This window comes from Melopsittacus undulatus, chromosome 3 (genome assembly GCF_012275295.1).
Source record: "Melopsittacus undulatus isolate bMelUnd1 chromosome 3, bMelUnd1.mat.Z, whole genome shotgun sequence".
NCBI classification, from domain to species: Eukaryota; Metazoa; Chordata; class Aves; order Psittaciformes; family Psittaculidae; genus Melopsittacus; species Melopsittacus undulatus.
Window position 1 is genome coordinate 93412949 of NC_047529.1, and position 21991 is coordinate 93434939.

The following is a 21991-nucleotide window of genomic DNA, read 5'->3' on the forward strand; positions in this document are numbered from 1 at the left end:
GGCTTTGAGCAACCTAGTCTAGTGGAAGGTGTCCCTGCCCATGGCAGGCAGGTTCTAACTAGATAAACTTTAAGATCTCTTTAGATGCTTAAAGTATCTGCACTTCCTTTGCCAGAGGCAAATTTCACGGTTTACCCTTCAATATCAGCGCCTGTTTTTTCAGCATTTGCAGCTGTCCTACAAGTACTGTACCTTTCAAGGCCGGTTTTAAATGAATAGCAAGCTCCAGAAATGTCCCGGTACCCCGCACGGGAGCGAACCCTAAACGACGAGGAGCTCAGGCTCCGCTTGCCCACGGACCTCAATGCCCAGATCACGCCGCTCTCCTCCCCTTTTGCTCTCCTTGCCGCCTCTTCCCCGCTGTCCACGGTGCCCCAGAGGCCGGACCGCGCGGGTCCACCTCAAGAGGGCGGAGCTGGCGCCCTGCCGCTCCGGGACCCTGCGGCGCGGAGCACGCTGGGACTTGTAGTTCGCTGTAGGGGCGGGGCTAGCGCCCTGAGCGCGCGCTGCTTGAAAACCGTAGGCGGGTGGCACGCGCCGTGGCTGAGTGGAGCGCAGCGCTGCAGGCCCTCGGTTCGCCTGCTCCTGCCGCAGCCAGGTTCTGTCGGGCGGCGGTACCGCTCCCCTCAGCACTGCTTTCTCCGATCCGCGGGCAGTGGTGTCTTGGGGGCACCGGAGCCGGGAGAGCTGCCTTAGGCCCTCTCAGGGACGGGTACAGCTCCGGGTGTCAGTCGGCGTTCGAGACCGCATCTGTTCGGCCGGAGGAGAGGCGCTTCAGCTGCGCAGGAACTGCTCTTTTCTCGGGGTCCAATGCAGCGCCCCGTGCCCTGAACTCAACAGGCGGCTCTTTTGTCATCACGCGTTGGTTTTCCCGCCTGCAGTTCAGCCAGCATCATGGGGATTCAGGGCCTGCTCCAGTTTATTAAGGAGGCCGCGGAACCTACCCATGTGAAGAAATACAAAGGGCAGGCGGTAGCTGTGGACACGTACTGCTGGCTGCACAAAGGCGCTTATGCTTGTGCTGAGAAGCTGGTCCGAGGAGAGCCAACAGATGTGTGAGTCTTTGTTACGTTTCCTCTCGGCCCTCTTACGAGTTAAAGTTTTGTTAGCTTGACGTGTCTTGAGCTAAAAGCTAAGATAAATCGGTTTCACTTCTTACTGTTGTTCCTGAATTGCCAGACCCGGTTGTATTGCTTGGAAATGGGAATGTTGGTTGTAAGTGCACAGTTTTCCATCTGTGCAAAATAAATTTTGAAGTATATGTTGGGGGGGGGGGGGGGGGGTGGAAGGGGGAAGCTCTAAAATGTTTTATTATAACCTCAGTGGGTAGGTGAGTTTGTTTGCTTGTTTTTCCAGCATGTCTTGCTCTCAATTATGATGCCACTCATAAGTTTCAAATTTAGTGTTATTTTCAGGAAAGTTTGTATGAAGTGATAGTTTGTCAATACTGCTGTGGCAACAGTCACAATGATACTTAGGAATTTCAATAGATGTGTTGTTCTTTGAATAAATTGTGCTTTTGCTTAATATACTGTATTTCTATAATAGATTTTCTGGTGTAACACTGCTTTTTTTTACTTACACAGTTATATTTCTAAGGAAGGAAACAAAGAGAAACTAGTTTTTCAAGTTCAGCTATGGAGCTTAGATCAGATTTGCATAAGCTTTTGCCCATCTCTGGAAAACCGAGTTGAGCTCTTGTTCTGGATTTAATATAGTTTTAAAGGAAGGTTAAGCTTTATATTTTCAGGAAAAAAAAAAGATACACTGATTAGCTTAGATCAAACTTCACTTATGACATTTTGATTAAATCTTTAATTGGAAGTAAGAAGGAGTTGGTGGTTTGCAAATGGATTCAGATATCTAACTCCTACTTCTATTGAAGAACTGTAGGGTTTCTTCCAACCCTGCTGCCTGCCTCTGAATGTAGTGGAGATACCTCAGAGTCGTTAAGAGTATGATACACTTCAGTTGAGAAAGAAACTGATTGACAGAAGAAACATAAAAAGTCATAGGAAACTTTGGAACAGTTGAATTTCAGTACATCAATATTTTATGATCAAATCTTGTTTCCATGCACGTATGATCGCTGATCTCAAACAACAGTCCTAAACATACAGTTCTCTTTTTTCTACAAGAAAATACACAATAGACTTGTGCTTAACAATAAATCTCAACCTTTTTTTCTTACTTTTGTTATTGTTGATACAGTTATGTAGCTTTTTGTATGAAACTTGTTGATATGCTCCTCTCATTTGGAATTATACCAATTTTGGTATTTGATGGATGCACCCTGCCTTCTAAGAAGGAAGTGGAAAAGGCCCGACGAGAGTAAGTATCCAACTGCATTGATTTGCAAGCAAAGCAGTATGTTTAACACTACAAGTCATTTTCAGAATTGAAAACCCCTCAAAATTCAGACAGGTAGTAATCTCTGGTAAGCTTTCCTGCAATGTAGTGTTATGTCATTTAATTTACATTTTAAAATCATACAAACATCTTCTTAGAGGTTTTATTCCAAAAATAGAAATGCATTTCATAAATGAAAGCCCTTCTTATAGAGGAAGGAAGTAAACCTCTGAGCAGCAGTTCCTGTAATGTATTAAAGGCTTTTAGTTTGCCTTACCTCATGATCTCTGGACAAAAATTGCTGATATATTTTATTTAAAAATAACATGATCTTCCTCATCTTTCTGTACAAATAATCAGGTAAACTTGTTTCATGTTTGGATTCAGGTCTCTATCTAATGGAACTTCTCACTGAAACAGTGATAGTTTTTCACTAATTCTTTTTATTTGTAAGTTCTCATGGGACATGTGCTCCCTTCAGCGTGGGGCAAAAAATTGCCAGTAGTTGAAATTAAATAAATGATGTCTTCTGTCCTCTAAACTGATAAGTATCTAATGTCAGATACTCCCAAATTCCATTAAATATATTTTATGAGGTATATAACCTGAGAGTAGGTGCGTCTCCTTTTATACTGTGGATTGCAGTTTCTAGAGTTGTCATTGGTTTTCCTGAGAAAACATTATACATTTCAACATGCCAATCTAATTGTCCTTGTTGATACAATGACTTATTCTCATGTTTTAAAACATTATACAGTAGAAGAGATTTCCCCCCTCTTTCCTACCTGTTGCAGTCTTTTCTGCTACTTGCTCTTATAAGAGAAAATAATCTGAGATTTGTTTATCTTTCAGGAAGCGTCAAGCCAATCTTCTGAAGGGGAAACAGTTGTTGCAGGAAGGGAGACTGTCAGAAGCTAGGGAATGTTTTGGGCGCAGTGTAAATGTTACCCATGCTATGGCTCATGAAGTTATTAAAGTAAGTTGTCAATGCTGTTGGATACCAATGGATTTAAAAATAATCTATGCAGTAGGTAACATTTCTTTACTCTGTTTTTGTATGGCAACCTCTTCTATGTAGTAAAGAAAAACATCTCCTGCTTGTTAGCCTCTAATTGTTCTACATACGTTGGATTACATTAGGCACAGTTAACAAACTTCAAATTTATTGTGCCCAATAGTATAAATGACATACAATTATAAATATATACATACATATATAGAATTGTTACTGTTGTAAAGGACTTCTGGAGATCACCTAGTCCAACCGCCAAAGCCAGTTTGCAGTTTACCACACCAAGCCCTATGATGTGTTCTCAAACTTTCATTTAAAAAATAAGTCTGCACATAGAGGCACTTGACTTGATAGATAATTATGATGATGTGTCAATTGAAATACATACTGCTATGAACTGACTTTGGTAACACCAATGGTTTTACCTTTGCTGCACAAAAACTAAACACAGTTTTATTTCCCCCCAGCTTGTTCCTCAGAATAGACTACAGAAAAAAATTTGGCTGCTTAAAATCTTCATAGTAGCTTTTTGCTATCCTCCACTGCAGCTATAGGATCTTTATCAAGATAGTATTACATTTGTTCTAGTGCTGTTTTCCTTTGTCCAGAATGTAACTTCTGTTTGAAGCTGGCACCTGTGGTCAAATGCAGTGAGCATAGTGTTACAGGCCAGCCCTGTAACATGGTTACAACACTGCTCCTACAAAAACAGGCTGGTTTTGCAGTCTATATAAATCTAAGCTGCTCAGAGCTTGGGGTTGAATGTGAAATACTGGGCTCTAAAAGGAGGAGGATGGGTGTTTTATTAAAGAGATTGTGGTTTAAGTTTTTAAGGTAGAGATTCTTATGCTTTCAAATGTCTTCAGGTAATTACTGAAGATTAATGCAAAATACTTGTATGCTTCTTGTTTATGTACAGGCTGCACGAGCCCGGGGAGTTGACTGCCTTGTTGCTCCTTATGAAGCTGATGCTCAGTTGGCTTATCTTAATAAGACTGGCATTGTTCAAGCTATAATTACGGAAGACTCCGATCTTTTAGCTTTTGGATGTAAAAAGGTATGGAAGAAAATACTAATAGCCTTTTCTTTCTTCCTAGTATCTTAAAGCAGAGTTTGAAGTTGCCAAATGTGATTGATGTATTGACTTATGCTTCTACGGTAAATGGGGGAAGCGGAAGGGATAGGAATAGCACTCAGCTTCTGTTGTTTCTACCAAGTGTAACAAACTAGCTTATATGGGTGAAAATGATTGTTTTCACTTCCTCTTAATTTCCAGGTGTTTCTGAAAATTGACAAGTTTGGAAATGGACTAGAGATAGATCAAGCTCGACTAGGGAACTGCAAGCAGCTTGGAAATGTATTTACAGAAGAGAAATTCCGCTACATGTGTATTCTTTCTGGTTGTGACTACCTCTCATCGATTCATGGAATTGGGTTAGCTAAAGCATGCAAGTTAATAAAATTAGCCAACAATCCAGATATTATAAAGGTAAACTTGCTTTCTCTTTGTGTGTTGGCTTTTTGGAGTCTCTACCAGTACATAGAAAAGTAACACTGGATTAAAATTACGTCCATTTTGAGCAGAATTCGAAAAGATGCTGAGCTTAACTGAGATGTTGAAGCTAATATATGTATTTAATGAAATACACCAAAGCAAATTTACATGAAGAATTGTTCTAATCCTTCAAGGGATTACATACTGTGTTTGAGGAGAGAATTTTTTGTAAGGCTTTGGAAGTTTTTTCCCCTCATTACCTGTTCTTCTGGTTTTGCAGATTAGTTTATAGAACTGCTAATTGAACTCTATTAATTTTGCATAAGTACCCTTTCATCTGTGTGTGGGAGGGGCAGGGATTTGGAATTTTATTTGATTAATTTTTTGCATTTATTTACATACATATGGATACTGACATTTATATGGCAAGACATTGTGGAAGAAAAGGTTGGTATGGTGTAAAACCAAAACTGTTGTTTTGTTTTGGTTGGGTTTTTTGTCTTATCCAATAAAAACAAAATCTAGAGGCTATAAGAGAGTGGGAATAATTTCTGTGTAGCTAGTAAGAGAGAGGAGAGGTTTTTAAGAGCTAATAAGACAAATACCTTATGTGGCTGTCCTGAAGGCAGGTAAATCTAATGTAGGAGAGCATTTAAATATGCAGTCTAATTAACTTCCTGTATTATCTTCTTTGTTCAGTTACTTGCATGCTTTTGTGGGTTTTTTCTCTCCCAGACATCAAAGCAACAGATTTTGTTGGCTTTTGAGGAAGTAAAAGGGGAACTTCGAACTTTTCCCATACATTAAAAGAAACCATGATTTGTATCTCTTTTTGAACAAAATGTCAGGAGTTAATAATTTCAAGAAACTTTTTACTTGGTGATCTGTTATGTAATACATCACTGCTGTTTTCCACCTGTACTGGAAAGTCATGAATAAATCAAAAGATATGAAGAACCCTGCAATGCCAGTTCAAACTCTTCTTGAAATGAGTAAATTTGCCTGTATTTAGAATGCATGGCCAAAACACAGCTGATGTTTTATTTGAAGAGGAGCAGAAAATCTTGCCTCTAGTAGTATGATGATATCTAAAAAAATATATGCCTTCTGTGAAACTGGAAAATATAGAGGTCAATGAAGTATTAGGTACTTGTGGTGCAGTAACAATATATAGGAGGAGCACCAGATCAATATGTAGTCTTTTGTGGTGAATTATGAAGGGGAAATCTGATTAGGTTTGCTTTTTTCTATCATAAAGAATGCCATGGATTGCTCATGTGGTCTGATGATATACATGATGCATATCAAATTATATTAGTTTTAACAAATATACCTTGCGGAGATGTCTTTCTGTTTGGTTTTTGTATTTATTTATTGGACAAGAAATATTTGTGAAGGGTTGAATTGTGTTATTCATGTGATTTGTAAACAAGAGTGGGAAAATAATGCACAAATTTTTTTTTCCTTCACCTGTTTAAGTTGAATCTGCTTGTTGTAACAGGATATGTGTTCTACTTGTAATTACAAGCAAAAATACTTACTTGAAATATATTTAACTTTTTTTGTACCCAGTTTGAATGAAACAGTTAAGTTTTTTTTTTGTCTGTTTGTTTGACAGGTTATTAAGAAAATGGGGCAGTACTTGAAGATGAATATAACAGTATCAGAAGAATACATACAGGGTTTTACACGAGCCAATAATACATTTCTTTATCAGTTAGTTTTTGATCCTGTCAACAGAAAATTAGTTCCTCTGAATCCATATGAAGATGATATTGATCCAGAAGCACTAATTTATGCAGGACGGTATCCTTTGTGTTGAAATAGCAGAATAGGGAAATAAGGATGAACAGATACGGTCACTTACAATTTTCATTGCATCTGCGGGTATTTGCAGGTTTCCATTGCACCTCTGCTATTGACTAAAGTCTGGCTTTCATGTAATTTAAAGTGTTTAATTTTTTCTTCTTTATTTGTTTTTAAAAACCAAATCATCAAATACAGGTTATTTTTAAACTATTTCAGTCACTTTATGACTGTCCTTAAATTTTGTCTTGAGTGTTACAATCTTTGCCAGTTTACTTCTTGTAATCTGCATACAACTCATTGCCTAATCTAAGCATATCCTGTTTTACCAGATATCTCTTCCTATCAAAAAAGTAGCATTTACTACATTTGTGCAGCACAAATTTTAGCATGGACAGTTAGGAAAATGAAGAAAGAGAGGGCTGTTGAAGTATCTACTATATTTGTATGTTCTTTGAGCCCCTTAATCTTTGGCACTTAAGAAATTAGGAAGGAGAAAGATGTTAAGTTTCCTGCAAATGAGTGAAGGTTTTCATTTTGACTTCTGTGATTTGCCAAGTACTGCAGGTATATTACAGTAGCTGTTGTATCAGATTGAGCTGTAGATAGTAATATGAATGCTTTTGGTTAATATTCTGCCAGAGATTTTCAGTACAAAAATGGGAAAACACTAGTTTAACTTTAATGCTACCATTCTTGAAATTTAATGTAATATTCAGTTACTTTCCTTTAATATAATGGGAACAGACATTTTGGTGATGGTACTGCTTTTCAAATTGCCATTGGCAATGTTGATATCAACACAATGGAACAAATTGATAATTATAACCCTGACACTGCACAGGTAACATCTTTGTTCTAAAGTTATGTAGTAAGAAAGATTTTGATGTGGATCTTAGACATTCATGCAAAAATATGACTGAATGTTATCTGCAACTGATTTGGTAGTAAAAATTATTCTGCTGTTACAGAAACTTTGATCCCATATGCATATTTCTCATTCTTTGTACAGTTAAATCTTTCATGAAATTTGGCTTTAATGTTTATGTTCAGAATTTTTGATAAGTCTTTAATACTATTGACAGAAATAGCTGGTTTAAAAGAAAATTTTTGGACATTTGGATTTCTTCCAAGTATATTACTCTGAAGAAATTATTTTCCCAAATTAAGTTTTCTGAATAGGAATAAAATTTAAACTTTTAATTTCATCTGAGATGAGCAATTAGTTACTTGTACCATATTGGAATGAAGAAGTCATGGCAGCACAAAAGAGAATTTGTATGAAAAACATGAGAAATATGGGGGCAAAAAAGGAAATGTTTGCATAGAATATGTCACTAGTTGTAGTGCAAGTGTCAAAGTGTCTTTACATGCTAAATCAAGAAATTGTATGTAGAAGACAAAGTTGTAAACCTATGACGTGGGCTTTTTTTAATTTTTTTTTTTTTTTTTCAATAGCCTGTTCAGCAGAAAAGTTGTGGATGGAATGAGAGGCCTGCTAATCATGTAAATAGCATTTGGAGCAGGGACTATAAGCTTGGCCCTAATGCAGATACTGTTCCTCAGAAAACGCATGTACTAGAGAAACCAACAACCAAAGGCATGGAGAAGATAATTAGTGTTAAAGGGCTAAAACTTCCAGACAAAGAGCTCTTTACAAAAAGGCAAAGGAGTGGTATGTTTTTATTAAAATAAGTACATAAGTAACAGTAGAAGGCTTTGGGAAAAGGAAGGATTTTGTCTTAGACTTAATGGCATGAGATTTTATTGACTGCACTATGTTTTCCACAAGCTGCAAGAATAATAAGCCGTAATATTAGAGCCTACATAATGATCAAGGGTGGCAGCAAACTTTCTGCAGCACTTGATTTTGACTTCCTTGGATTTCCTATAAAATGTCATTTCAATTTTAAATTGTCATGTTTAGTAACATCTATTTTTGGGTTGAATTTCCATCTTATAATGGCTTGTAAAGAAATTAAAATAGCTTACAGTTGATATTTGGCCAGACAAAAAATTTAAAGAATGTTTTCTGTGGTTTTCTAACACAGAGCTAGCTGTACCCCATAGGTATTCTTTGTTCCAGCTTTCTCATTTTCTCTAGTAAATCTGAATACCACCTAAGTTATACATGTTGAAATAACCAGTGGGCTTGTAATAGAAGGGCATTTTGTTCTCATTGTGCTTACACTATGTTAAGTATTTTCCTCTATTTCCATTGCTTTCTGATTATGCTACGAGGGCTCCATTTTTTGCTTTTGTTACTCCTGGTATCTTCCTTCTCTGTGGTTTACTGAAATCCGTAGTTAGTTTAGCAACCTTCCTTTTGGGTCAACTTTAGTTTTATTTTCATAGAATCATAGAATCAATTACGTTGGAGAAGACCCTCAAGATAGTCAAGTCCAACTGTTACCCTAAACCTCTGGCAACACTCTTTCTGACAGAGGCGAGGACGCTGTTAGCCTTTTTGGCTGCCTGGGCACAAGCTGGCTCATGTTCAGCAACGGTCAATCAACACCCCCAGGTCCTTTTCTGCTGAGCAGCTTTTCAGCCATTCTTCCCCAAGCCTGCAATATTGCATGGGGTTGTTGTGGTCCAAGTGTAGGACCTGGAACGTTTCCTTTTTGAACCTCATACCATCAGCCACAGCCCATTGATCCAGCCTATCCAGATCCCTCTACAGTTCATTTCAAAGTATTTAAAATAAAAAAGAAAACAAAAATTACAACAAAGAACAACAAAAATATTTATTTTCAGGCTTTCCTCCTTCACTCAATCTCCATTTTCACAGAAAGTTATTTTTAAGGCTACGTACTATAAAACAACTGTGTTGCAGGCTTCTAAACTGTAGTGTTAAGAATGTTCCTATAGAACCTCATCATATTTTTAAGCCTGTTATAGTCAGAATGTTGTGCTTAGTTCTCTCATAACTGGTTAATTCTAGAACATCTGCTACAGTGATGATTAAGTTCTTTGATTCTTTATATTTAGAAGAAATCTCTGACGGAGATCTGTTGAGCCAATATTCGTTTTCAAAAGCCAAAAAGATCAAGGAGAGTGATTCTGAGGGCCAAACACAAAAGAATGTCTCAGCAATACAAAGCCTCGATTCCTCAGGGTATTCTGTCACTCAGGAAAGCTCTAACTCTCTGCCCCGAGTTAGAAATAAATTCGCTTCCTTTCTACAAAGGAAAAACAAAGAAGAGGATGCTGTAATTGTTCCAGGAACAATAAGCAGGTATGCTTGCATTGCTTATTTTAATAAGTAGCAAAAATCCTCCTTGCTATCCTGGCTGCTGAAATTACCTCAATACTGAAAATGAGAAAAATGCTATCTTAGATGTTTTTAATGAAATACTATTAATGCACCTGAGCTGAGATGGTGCTAGGCCTCCTATCTATGTGCGAGATAGGTAAGTGAATAATGTCAGTATTTTACAGCAGAAATGAAGACAGTGAGATTATTCAATACAGTCTAGCCTCTGGGTGTTGAAATTAATTGGGAATTGGACTTATTTCTTTTCCTGGTAAAGGTTGTATTTATATGATATTTGATATTTGTCATATATCCAAAAAAACAGCTGTTTTGTGCCAAATACATAAGCAGTTAGTGAATATATTGACTTATGCTGATAGCTGTTTTGTTTCAGTAAAGCCATATGGGGTCATATTGTGTGACAAATGCCTCTTATCCAACCCCCTTCAGTCACTGCTCCTGATCTTTGCAGCAACACTTTGGGAAGAAGGACTTCAGGGTTCTTAGGTTTTGTTTACAGCTTCGTTGGTTGCATTTGGCCACAGCTACTTGAATTGATTTTATGAAGCACTACCACAGTTGTGTCTTTTATTGTGTAATTTTTATCTTGAATATTTTACATATTGTGCAGAGTAATTCTACAGAACTCTTAATACTGACATTCTTTAGCTTTAAGGTTGTGTGCCTTAAAGGTGTTTCCTGAGCTGAAAATTTTGTTACGTTGCATCAAAAATTAAGAGTTGTCAGTGGTTGTAGGTTCTTTTCTAAAGCAATGCTCAGCTTCTTAAAAATCTCTGATTTGTACTTACTTTTAGGAGCTGCTTTTATAGCATGGAAAAGAACTAGATAATTTCAAGTTTCCTTGACAACAGCAGTGAAACACTTCACTGCTTTAAGTCTTATGATAGTTGGTAAATATATTCTTAAATTTTGTAGGATTCCTGATTGTTTCTCTTTTTCAGATGAGCAACCTTGTTAATATTTCAGTCATATATGTTTACATATAGGGGTGGGGGATGTTCTCCTTTTTTACTTTTATCTGTTAAAAGCCTCCATGAAGGCCTAAGACTTTGGACGTTGTCAAAATAATTTGTGTCTGCAAGTGAACCTAAAAAATAAAATTGATGGATAAAGAGCTACTGGATTTTGGAGGTAATGTACTCATTTGCAGTAACTTTCTTTTTCTTTCACTTTTTACTTTTTTAGGTTTTTCTGCAATGATGCAATTATGCTTGACAGTAAAGAAAAGGAGGATGACTGTGATCTAACTCAAGATACTGAGCAGGATTGCCAGAAACAGGAAGCAGAACATGTAGAAGATGTTTCCCAGATTTCAGAAACTGAAAAATCAACAAGGACTATCTTTACATCTCCTGGAGAAACACAACAAAACTGCTTCCGGTGGTTTAGCAGCTTTATAAATTCAGGACATCGTGGTCCATCTCATACTGTATTTTCACAGCAGTTTCACCAACAGAGAAGCAACTGCAAGATATCCCAGGAAGATCAGATTAATGACGTACAAAGAGAGACTGGGGCAGTGTGTGGCGAATCTGAGGAAGAATCTTCCCCCTTAACAGAACTGGAACAGTCATCACAGTCTCAGAGGTCTTGTGAGCAATCAGAATGCAGTTTGGAGTCTTCAGAAATACAAGTCTCTAACAACAGTTCAGATGTAGAAGTAAGAAAACTAGACATTGTTTCACTATTTACTTTAAATTATAAAAGGAATCAGGCAGCAAACTCTTATTTTCAGAATGATACCCTGCAGGTTATGTAGCTTGTGTTAAAAAAAACAAACTGGTTAATGCTTCATATAGTTGTGTAGAATGGGTTGATTTACTGGCTTAAATCAAGTCTGTTCTCTGGTTTTACTTTGTCTTTGTCTTTCCATAGCTATCATTACAGTGAGCCATTAAAAAAACTTGGTAGGCTAGCTTTTGTGCTCTGCTCTTAGTTGCTGAAGAAGTTATTTCAGAAGAGCATTTGTATGTCACTATAGTGTTGCTTGCTGAAAATAAGCTCAGTGTTTTGTACAAGTTCTTAGAACTACTGAATAAATTATACCTTAAAGTGTAGATATATATATACACCTTAATGTGTAGATATAAAAATACACATTGTATACTTTAAAAAAAAAGTTTTAAAACCAAATGACTTTTTTCTTGATGAAGGAATCTGACTCCAATTCAAAACTGGCGAAATACCAACGTACTCGGTCTCCAGGATTTTCTGGTCTTCAAACTGCCAGAAAAAATACAATCATAAAGACCAAGGTAAGAATTCTTTTAACTTTACTGTGCGCTCTACTTAGGTCCAAAAAATTAGTTTTTGGTTTTTACTAATTTATTATGGGACTCAATGAAAGAATCTTAAGCAATGCACATGTTGGCAAGAAAAAAACTATGCACTTGTTCATCCATATCAGAGCTGAGATTAACTATAACCCTACCACTTATTATTGATTTCAAAGTTGCAACTTTGGTAATTTTTAAATGCTTTGGTATAAACTATGAAGCCAAGCTAAGACAAAACCCCCAACTATTAATTTTCCTCAGGTGTGCCAAATACACAGGTTTTATGATATGAATTGCAGTTATGTTCTAATCCAAATACAGTCATGAGATACACCCTCATTTCATTGCTTGTCTTATTAAATTTGCTAGCTTAGCAGTCACCTTCCTCTTTGACTAGCAAAAGTGTGTTTAAATTTCAGAATCTGGAAGGGTTTCGTTCAGCCTTTTTTAGTGGTTTTTAGTTAAAAGCTTTGTTAGGCACTGATAAATCAGTATGGAAGGAAAGGCAATTTTTCTTCTATGTGGGTTGTTAAGTGTTTAAGGGTAATAAGGGAATAAATTTACGTCCCTTGTCTTTGTTGATATTACCCATTTGTCTTGTTTACAAAACTTCCAAGGCCATAAGAGCTAAAAGTGTGCTAACTCCTTGGGCATTGTCATCAGAATTGGCCAAAAGATAACTTCTTTCTTTTAGACTGACTAAAAGTCACAAGTTTCTCTCTGCCAAACACGGGTATTGTGTGTTTTGTATAATAGTGACATCTTGTGGTTATTGTTAGTAACGTCTGTGTTAAGCTGGAATTTACACCTTTATTCTGGAACACCTGATTACAAGAATTGATTCTTTTTCATTACATTAATATTTTGCCTACTTCCTCTCAACAAGACTGAGCAATGAAATTAAATCATTCACACTTTTATTATTTTGTTTTAAAGAATGTATTTCATGGTTTGCTTTAATGGTTTACTCAAAAGTATACTGGGAGACTGAATATGCTAAATAGAAAGGAATACACAGGATGGAAGTATTGAGGTAATATAAGCACCACAGATAAACAAATTTTCAGGATGCTTGGAGCTCTTCAGACAATAAGAATCTCCTGAAAGTCTTTGAGGACAGTAGGCTTAGTTAAAAGCAAACCCTTAATAGGAGGATTTTCCCCAATTTTAGCCATCCATTTCTTCCACTTCCTTTATGTACTAGAAATAATACATATCATGACTTGGACCAGAAAACTGACCTGGCTGAAAGCTAACTTGACAGGAACCCAAAAGTCAGTGGTATTGGAACTTTGACCTGCCCAGACTCTCAGGCTGGTGTGAGTTGTAGCTCCAATGAGACCATTGGAACTACAAGTAGCCAGACTTGAAGAGGGGTTTGTAGAGACAAGAAGCAGTGGTTTTGGCTCAATTTTCCCTTAGAATTGCTTACTGAAAGTTAAAGGAGATCTTTGCTGGCGTTAAGCACAGTAAAAGATACCAAAGGCAGCAACAAGTTTCAGATTTAGTGAAGATGTAGTCAATTACTTAAAATATAAATTATTCTAATCTTGGTAAGCTATAAAATATATAGCTGATCTGTAAAGAACCTCAATAAATGAGGCAATTTCTTGAAGTTGTCAGCTCTTGTCATGGTTCCAATTCAAAATGTTAAGTGCCTGTCTAGTTAATTCGAATATCAAAACAAATAGAAGATTTTCTCTAGCAGGTGGTAATAAGATGGTGAACTTTCTAGGACCACGCAGAACTTTTAGTGATAGTATTCCAGATGTAGTTTTTTACTGATAGCAATTGTAGAAAATAATTATGAGCTCAGCAAAGAGGCTGTCACAAAAGGAAAGAGCAAATTAGTCTGATTTTAAGTTTCTCAGCTCTACCTACTTTGGGGTTTATTAAGTTATAACTCTGATGTAATTCAGTATCGTAAAGAAATGTAGAATTATGAGTGACTTCACACACTGTTGCAAAATGGCTGAGACGATGTGTCCAGAGCAAAATCCTATAAAGCACAGAGGTTTAGGATTTTATTTTTCCTAGTATTCCTGTTGAATTTTTTTTTTCCTACATTTTAAACTTCACCACCTGATTTTGCTGGGGATTCCAAGATCTGCTTATTCCATTCAGGTAGAAACAGTTTCATTTGGATAAAAAAAAAAACTATGTAACAATGTGACAAAATTCAATATTCTCGTGGAAAGAACTGAGGTGTGAGTTCTCTTTGAAGAAAAAGCTGCCAACATCTTTTAAGATGAAGAAATATTAGGTGATCAATAGAAAACACTCAGATGAGAAAATGCTATTTGCATTAGTTAAGTGAAGCACCTGAAGTGGGCAGAGCTGTGCCATCTTCTGCAGGTGATCCAGCAAAACGGAAGAGTCATTTAGAGCAAAATGCTTTATTCTTAACATGATCCAAATGGGAAATATGAGTGCTATTTACAACCTAGTTGTCTTTAAGCTTACCTTATGTAGCCAACTGTAAAATAAGAACTTACAATTGTAAACACAATACCTACAGAAGAGATAGAGTATTTCTGATAATTATGTTTTGGTCCTCATGACAGACAAAAGCTAAAATAGCAGGCTAGAAGTGAACGATCACTTAGAAGCCAATAATTGTGAGTAGTTCATATCTACTGCGATGTGGCAGAATGGCTCAAACAGTAAAATGTGCTAATGCTTCCAAATGGCTACTTCCCCCAAAACTGGGGGAAAATGGTAAGCATATGTAAGAGAATAATACAATAGAAAATGTAAATAAGATATTTTTGACCTTTTGCCTCTTCTGAACTTATTTGGTGAAGAAAGTTTTAATTTTGCCCAAAAGCATATTGCATGTAATTAATTATTGTGTTGTGATGGGAAAAGAGTGATTAAATAGCAATAGGTATAAATTAATTTATGAGATATGGTAAGCAATTCACAGGGAAAAAAAAAAGTCTTTTTTTCCAGATCGGTCTTTATTGTGTTTTTTCTGTTCAAAATAAACTCATTGCCTCTTGTGCACAAAGTCTGAAAAGGCAAAAATGATCAACAGTGTTTTATCAGTATCAGAATGTGTGATAGCAGCAGTCTGAGTAGCTATCAGATACGCAGCCTGATAGTGACCCCAGAAAAATAACAGGTATGTAAGAAATTGTGGTTAGGGATAAGAATGTGAAATGTGAAAGCTACATAGGTATTTTGACATGACCTATTTCCTGTGATATTTCACTTCTAAATATGAAAATATAGATTCAGTGCTTGGAAATTGCCGAGGCACACTTTTTTTTTATTTTATTTTGTAATAATAGAGGTGGTGAATAGCTAAACTATCCAATGAAGAAATGTATCTTTTAATTGAAGTGCTGAACTTAAGACTGGTTCATGAAAGAGGTATTCTGGCCAAGCACAGCTGTTTTGAGTTCCAGGTATAGAAACTGGATAAGAAGGTCTGACTATAGGTCTAATGATCCCTGGGGTACTCATACTGACACCTGTGCTCTGCTTATGACCCCATTTTTCATGAAAGCCAGGTTTCAGAGAGCGCAATACCAGAGAGTAGCTTCTCTTAAAGTTCTGAAAGCTGACTTTGAAAAGTTATGTAAACAAATGGGAAAATAAATACTCAATAGACTTCAAAACATGCATTCAAAAAAAATACATGTTTGCAACCTCTTAGAAAACAAAGCACTATAGAAGCTGGTTTGCTACTTCTTCCAGCTGCATTATGTCTAATGTGTTTGAGATGCCACTTCTTAGATTATAGAAGCTATCTAAATGTATCTTATGGCAATTCGGATGGCATTTTCTCAACACAATGTAAACCACTTTTTTTTATTATAGGTTTTGCATCATAATAACTGTCACTTACAGGTTGTCATTTTAACCATTTGTACTGTAATATCAAAATCTCACAGGTTCCTGGTTTACATAAATCCAGTTGTATAGGGTCGCGTATTGTACCAAAGCTCAAGCCATTAATACCAGCTAGAGTAAGTGGATTAAGTAGGAAACTGTCATCTGTGCAGAAGAGAAATCACTGTGATGCTGAAAATGCACCGGGATTCCAAGCCACCATTAGTGAACTCTGGAAAAACTTCCAGTTTAAAAGGTGAGTTGCTTTAACCCCTTACTTAGTACCTTGTATACTTTCTTTTCCCAAAGAAACTATTTTCAAAGCAGACTCTACAAGTATCCTCCATGCAGATCAATAAAGATAGTGGCTTAAGATAGGTATTTTCTACATGCAGTTTTTAATTTCCTAATATTGATAAAACAATGAAGTATGATTTCTGTTAAATATGCTTTTCTAATTACTCTTTTGCTTTCTAATCAGGAAAAGGTATCAGCTAAATTTTATTTATTCAAGTAGTGCGTTTAGTTTAACATAATTTATTACTGTCATTTGGAATCAATGTGTTGAATCAGCTGAATATGTTTTAGTCAGTTGGGGCTTTATCCTACGCTATTATAAACACACAACTGACTTCTATTGAAAAATAATACTTGCAGTATTTACATTTTTAGAAAGCTTGCTTTTTATTATCTTTTTGATGCAGATTAAGAATGATAGTTTCAAAGGGGAAGTGAAAATGTTGGTATATGTGTTGCTTGACCTCTAATTGGTAATGTCTGACCAGGGTTGTTCACAGGGAGAAAATGGATGTATTTTGATTTATCAGAATACAGGCAGATAGAACAGAGTGAGCCTAGATGGCACTCTGTTCCTTTTCTTTCCTGATGGTTATAAGACTTAACTCCCAACATCCACATTTTGTATATCCAGTTTTGGCTGGTCTGTAACTTCTGGGTATGTAGTGGGAATATATATATTTTTTACATATTACTTCTATATAAATAAAATACTATAAAGTACTTTTTTATTAGCTTTTAGATGTTTTTTTTTTGTAATTTATTTCACAAAAAGTTTTTCTCACTGCCAGGACTTATTTAGCTCTGAGTATTCTGTTTATTGGGGTTGGTTTTGTTTTCAGATTTTAAAATGCTTCTAAATTGGCCTTATGTCCTTAGAATTACATTGTTTGATGGCAAATAAATCTTGTGGGACTCTAATCTGTTCTGTACTAATGCAAGACTCACAGCATTTGTGTGGAACTATAGTTATCCAGAAGACTTAAATGTTAAGGAAGCGCATACAACCCAGAGTGGGATTGGGTACATACAGTCTTTCATATATAAAGCTAATAGCTATCATTCTGCCACAGGATAACTGGAGCAGTTGAAATCTCATTCAGTTGTAGTAAAATTGAAATCAAAACTTTCCATCACAGATTTTTATTCTGGGCTTATTGATAGGTGAGTAAGTGGGTAATTAGACAAGGGGTCTTGCTTTGCTTTAAACCTTATGTTCTTACAGGCCTGTGGTTGAAACATGCAATATAACATTCTTGGATTTTTTTTTGTCTTTGTCTTTGTTTTTTTTTTTTGTGCAGAGAACATGAAAAACTTCCTTCTTGTAAAAAGTCACATCCATTGTCTCCAATCAAAGATAATATACAGCTTACTCCAGAAACAGAAGAAGAAATCTTTAATCATCTGGAACATAGTCATGTTCAGAGGGCTATATTCCAATGACATGTATGGTGTGCATAATAGGGTGCATTTTTAATCATTGCAAAAATTTACCTGCTGGATATTTCATACATATAGAAAAGATTCTTTGAAAACCAACTGTATTTTAGGCTGACTAATGATTTGTCATTTTTTTATAAAAGTATGAATTTAAAAGTACAGTTTTATACTGACTGGAATAAAATCCTTCAGATGCCTATCTTCTCTTATTCCAAGTCCCCACGCTAAGCTGTCCAAAATTTTTTCAGCTGCCACTAGGCATTTTATGTAGGTCACACATGCAATCCAAGTTTCTACAGCAGCTGTGGCTTTGCCTTTGCACAACAGCAGCGGAACAAGATTGTGCCTTAGTTTTTAATAATTGATATTTTTTTTTCTCTTCCTTCTTTCCTCTTGAGACTAATCTGTCCCCAAAAGAGGAATATAACTGCTGCTCAGTGTTCATAACAGCCTTCACTATACTTCCAGCACCCTTAATAACTATTTTCCCTGTAAGGTAAGATATGCTCTGTTTTATACAGTCATATTATTGGTGGAAATAACTTGAGGATTGCGAAAAGGAATATTACATATTTGATCCCAAATTCTCACACTAATAGAATGATCTCTGAAGAAATAGTGTTTTCCTCTGTTACACTTGTTCTTTCCACATTTATAGTCTTATCCAACCACAGACAGAAAATATCAGTACTCAAAGCTAAGAGTTACAGATATGTGTTGTCCTTGCAACAAATCAAGCTTCAGTCTTTAACAGCTGATTAACTCAAAGGAAAGAATCCAGAACACTAGAGTCCTTGGTTTGGATGACTGAATTATCATTAAAAATAAGATGAGATTTCAGATATCTACCATTAAAAATCAGGATTTGAGTCAATGTAAAGATTTGGGTTGGTGTATTTTTTTGTGTTTTGGGTTTGTTTTTTTTTTTTTATCCTCAAGAAAGGGTAGTACCTCTCTGCAGCAGATGAAGGTACACAAGGATATGTGAAATGCATCCTCTCCATTCCTGAGATGAATGTTTTTCCTCCATCTCTGAGCTTTTTGCAAATATCTGAAGTTTGAAATTGACCTGTGAGAGACAGGTTGGTTTTATTGTGTTTTTTGGGTTGTGGTATTTTTTCATTGTACTTTTTTTTTCTGTGTAAGAGAATTTGCATCTGTGAAACTAAGGTGACCAGCTGCATTACATCACAAAAGAGCTACTTATGAGAGTAGGTTATGTGTGTGTTTGTGGCAGCAGTCATCTTATTTCTACATTTGTGCTGAAGTTATGGGATATAAGGAACTGAAACTAGGAGAAGTTGGGGGGAGGGAGGAATAAAATAAAATGTGCCCTAGAGGAAATAATAAAAAAACAAAAACACCAAAACACTTGGCAAGAAGGAGGGAAAGTTTAGTTGTTTCAAAAAGCAGGCACTTGAAAGATGGAGGATATGAGGGTGGTTGGAAAACATGAAATGAGTCGAGGAAATGAAAGCAGATGGCAACTTAACTTGGAGGCATGTGTCTTTATGTGTTGTTTGCTTTCTAATCTGATATTCTTTTTACTTTTTAGTTTCTATAAGTAATACTCTTTAATTTTATCAGCAGAACTTCAAAGTATTCTTGCAAAGCACATGGCATTGCTGTATCCTATTAAAGGTGTGAATCTAGTCTGGAAATAATATAGAAATAGATTTACTAATGGTGGTCTAATCAAGGTGCTGATTAGCCATTCCTTCAGTAGAATAGTCTTATGAACTGCAAATGTTCAGTATCACAGAGAATTACTATGTGTGTCTGTGATCATCCAAATCAAGTAATGGTTTTGAAACTGTAGGTAAGTAGCTTGTCCAAATTCAAATGACTGTTTCTGCTTAAATCTTTTTGTTCTAATTACAACACTTGGAGTATCAACCACATGTTCCCTTTTACATGAATCAATACAGTAACTAGTGTCACTTTTGTGGGACTGAAGAAAATTCAAAGACCATAGGGCATTGCACACTGATTGTAAAATCAGTCATTACATTTAAATGATAGTATTCTAGTAGGATTTGCAGTGCTGTGACTTTATGTATTATCGACATACTGTTGCTTTATGAAATACTAGCAGCTCACAGTGTTTAGATTTTATGTATCAATTAGTATTTTTATTTTGTTGGTAACAAAAAAGGTTACAATTTGGAGATTATGAAGCTGGGAGACAACTCTTTGCTCTTAGTACTTGCATCAAAAAATAATTACTTGCTGATTATTTCAACAGCAATTTGGTCTAGGAACAATATGGTACCAAATTAAAGTTAATGTAGGAGGGAAGAAAAAAGGGAGGAGATCCTTTTCTGAGGTTATCTTATACTGATAGCAGGCCTGAATCTGGCTGCAGCAACTTCAATTTGATTGTAAAAGTCTAGAAATTAATATACTTGTTCCTGTGGCTGTCTTGTGTTATTTGAGTTTGGCAGTGAGATGACAGGGTGAATACGCCAGCTGGATAGGTAATGCAGAAACCAGGCAATGTATTTTCAAGTACAGAGTTAGGAAGAGCTTTAATATGATAGCAAGAGGATAGGAGAAAGTGTGGGAAGGGAAAGGCAAGACAAAAAGTAATTCCTGATTTTTTAGCTGCAAAGTGCTATACAGGTATAGGATGAGCTAGTGCTGAATTACTATTGCTAGAGTACATAAATTTAATCATGCAATGATTTGGGTTGGAAAGCACCTTCAAGATCATCTGGTTCCAAGGCCCCTGCCACAGGCAGGGACACTTCCCACTGGACCAGGTTGCTCAAAGCCCTGTCCAACCTGCTTGAAAACTTCTAGGGATGGGGCTTTCACAGCTGCTCTGCCCATTCCAGTGTCTCACCACACTCACAGTAAAGAATTTCTTCTTAATATCTGATCTAAATCTACCCTCTTTCAATTTTAAAGCCGTTATCCTTGTCTCATCACTATGTGTCCTTATAAGAAGACCCTCTCCAGATTTCTTGTAGTCCTCTTTAAGTACTGGAAGGCTGCTCTTAATGTTTCCTCAGAGCATTCTCTTCTCCAGGCTGAACAAGCCTGGTTCTCTCAGCCTGTCCTCATAAGAGAGGTGCTCCAGTCCTCTGAGCATCTTTGTGGACCTCTGGATTTAGTTCAAGTTAAAAACTTTAACTATATCTAAGTACTCTTAAATAACAGCCATCAAAAATACAGCCTTCAAATGTCTCTGTTATAAAATATTGATGACATATTTTAGGGATTATGGATGGCAAAACAGAATCGTCATGAGAATATGAGAAACAACTCTAGATGATCAGGCGCTAGGTCTAATGAGACCTTTATCTTTTATGGTCATATTTGGTAAGTCACAGCAACTTCCATATCTGTGGGATAGGTCATATGTTGTAAAGCCTTCTGAATATATAGAATAGCACTGGTAGGAATTGCAAGACAGACAGACAATGACTCCACAGAGAATATGTGTTTGTGCTGTGCCAGAAGTAGAATGAATTCTGCACACAAGAAACAGTTGCACTGGATGATGAAAACTTAAAGGTGAAAGGGAAGATGTGAGGAAAAGTAACAATTTATCATAAAAAGGAAAACCAGCAGGTAGAGTTGATAACAAAACAGCCATTCTAGGGATCAAGTTTGAAGAGGGTGTTGGAAATCAGAAGAGGTGAACAGCTGCAGCAGGAAGTAACTGCTGAAGAAATGTGCACACATATCTATGTATATCTCCATAGACATCTAAAACTTGTCTCTTTGAAGCTCAGGTAGAAAAGTAATTTTCTGGAAGTTTTCAGAGTTTTAAGCATTTTTTTTTTGGCTGATTGTGGCAATATTGCTTTGAAAGAACCTTGAGAAAGGATTGTCTCTCCTAGTGTTTTGCACCATAAAGCACGAAGTATGTGGTGAGTTCCTCTGAAACTACTGAAGGAGAGGTATTAAGCAGGTATTTTTCTTACTATTACAAATCCTGTATAACATTCTTCTCAATTAAGGAATATTTTAGTAGCGATTGAGGAATTCCATGCTGAAGGCATGTATTTAAAACAGTTCGCATCATTTTTTGTGTCCACAGAATACATATTCCAGACACGGGGTCAATTTTGTCGGGTTTTACAAGAAGGCAAGTTAAATTAATTTGAGATGCAACTAATATATCTGTGAGAAACAGATTAGGACACTTCTACTGTGCCCTGAATAGCTTATGTAATGCAATAAAATGCACTATC

General features: G+C 36.3%; 1 protein-coding gene across 1 annotated transcript; it reads left to right on the top strand.

Moving 5' to 3' along the window:
- Nucleotides 1–894: 894 nt before the first annotated feature.
- EXO1 (exonuclease 1) lies at nucleotides 895–18586 on the top strand. The gene is made up of 13 exons (XM_005146010.3): nucleotides 895–1055; nucleotides 2212–2331; nucleotides 3202–3325; nucleotides 4281–4418; nucleotides 4638–4850; nucleotides 6475–6662; nucleotides 7410–7506; nucleotides 8121–8337; nucleotides 9654–9900; nucleotides 11125–11599; nucleotides 12093–12194; nucleotides 16115–16308; nucleotides 17651–18586. The coding sequence occupies exons 1-13, from the start codon at nucleotides 895–897 to the stop codon at nucleotides 17790–17792; spliced, it is 2418 nt and encodes an 805-aa protein (XP_005146067.2). The 3' UTR covers nucleotides 17793–18586.
- The last annotated feature ends 3405 nt before the right edge of the window (nucleotides 18587–21991 follow it).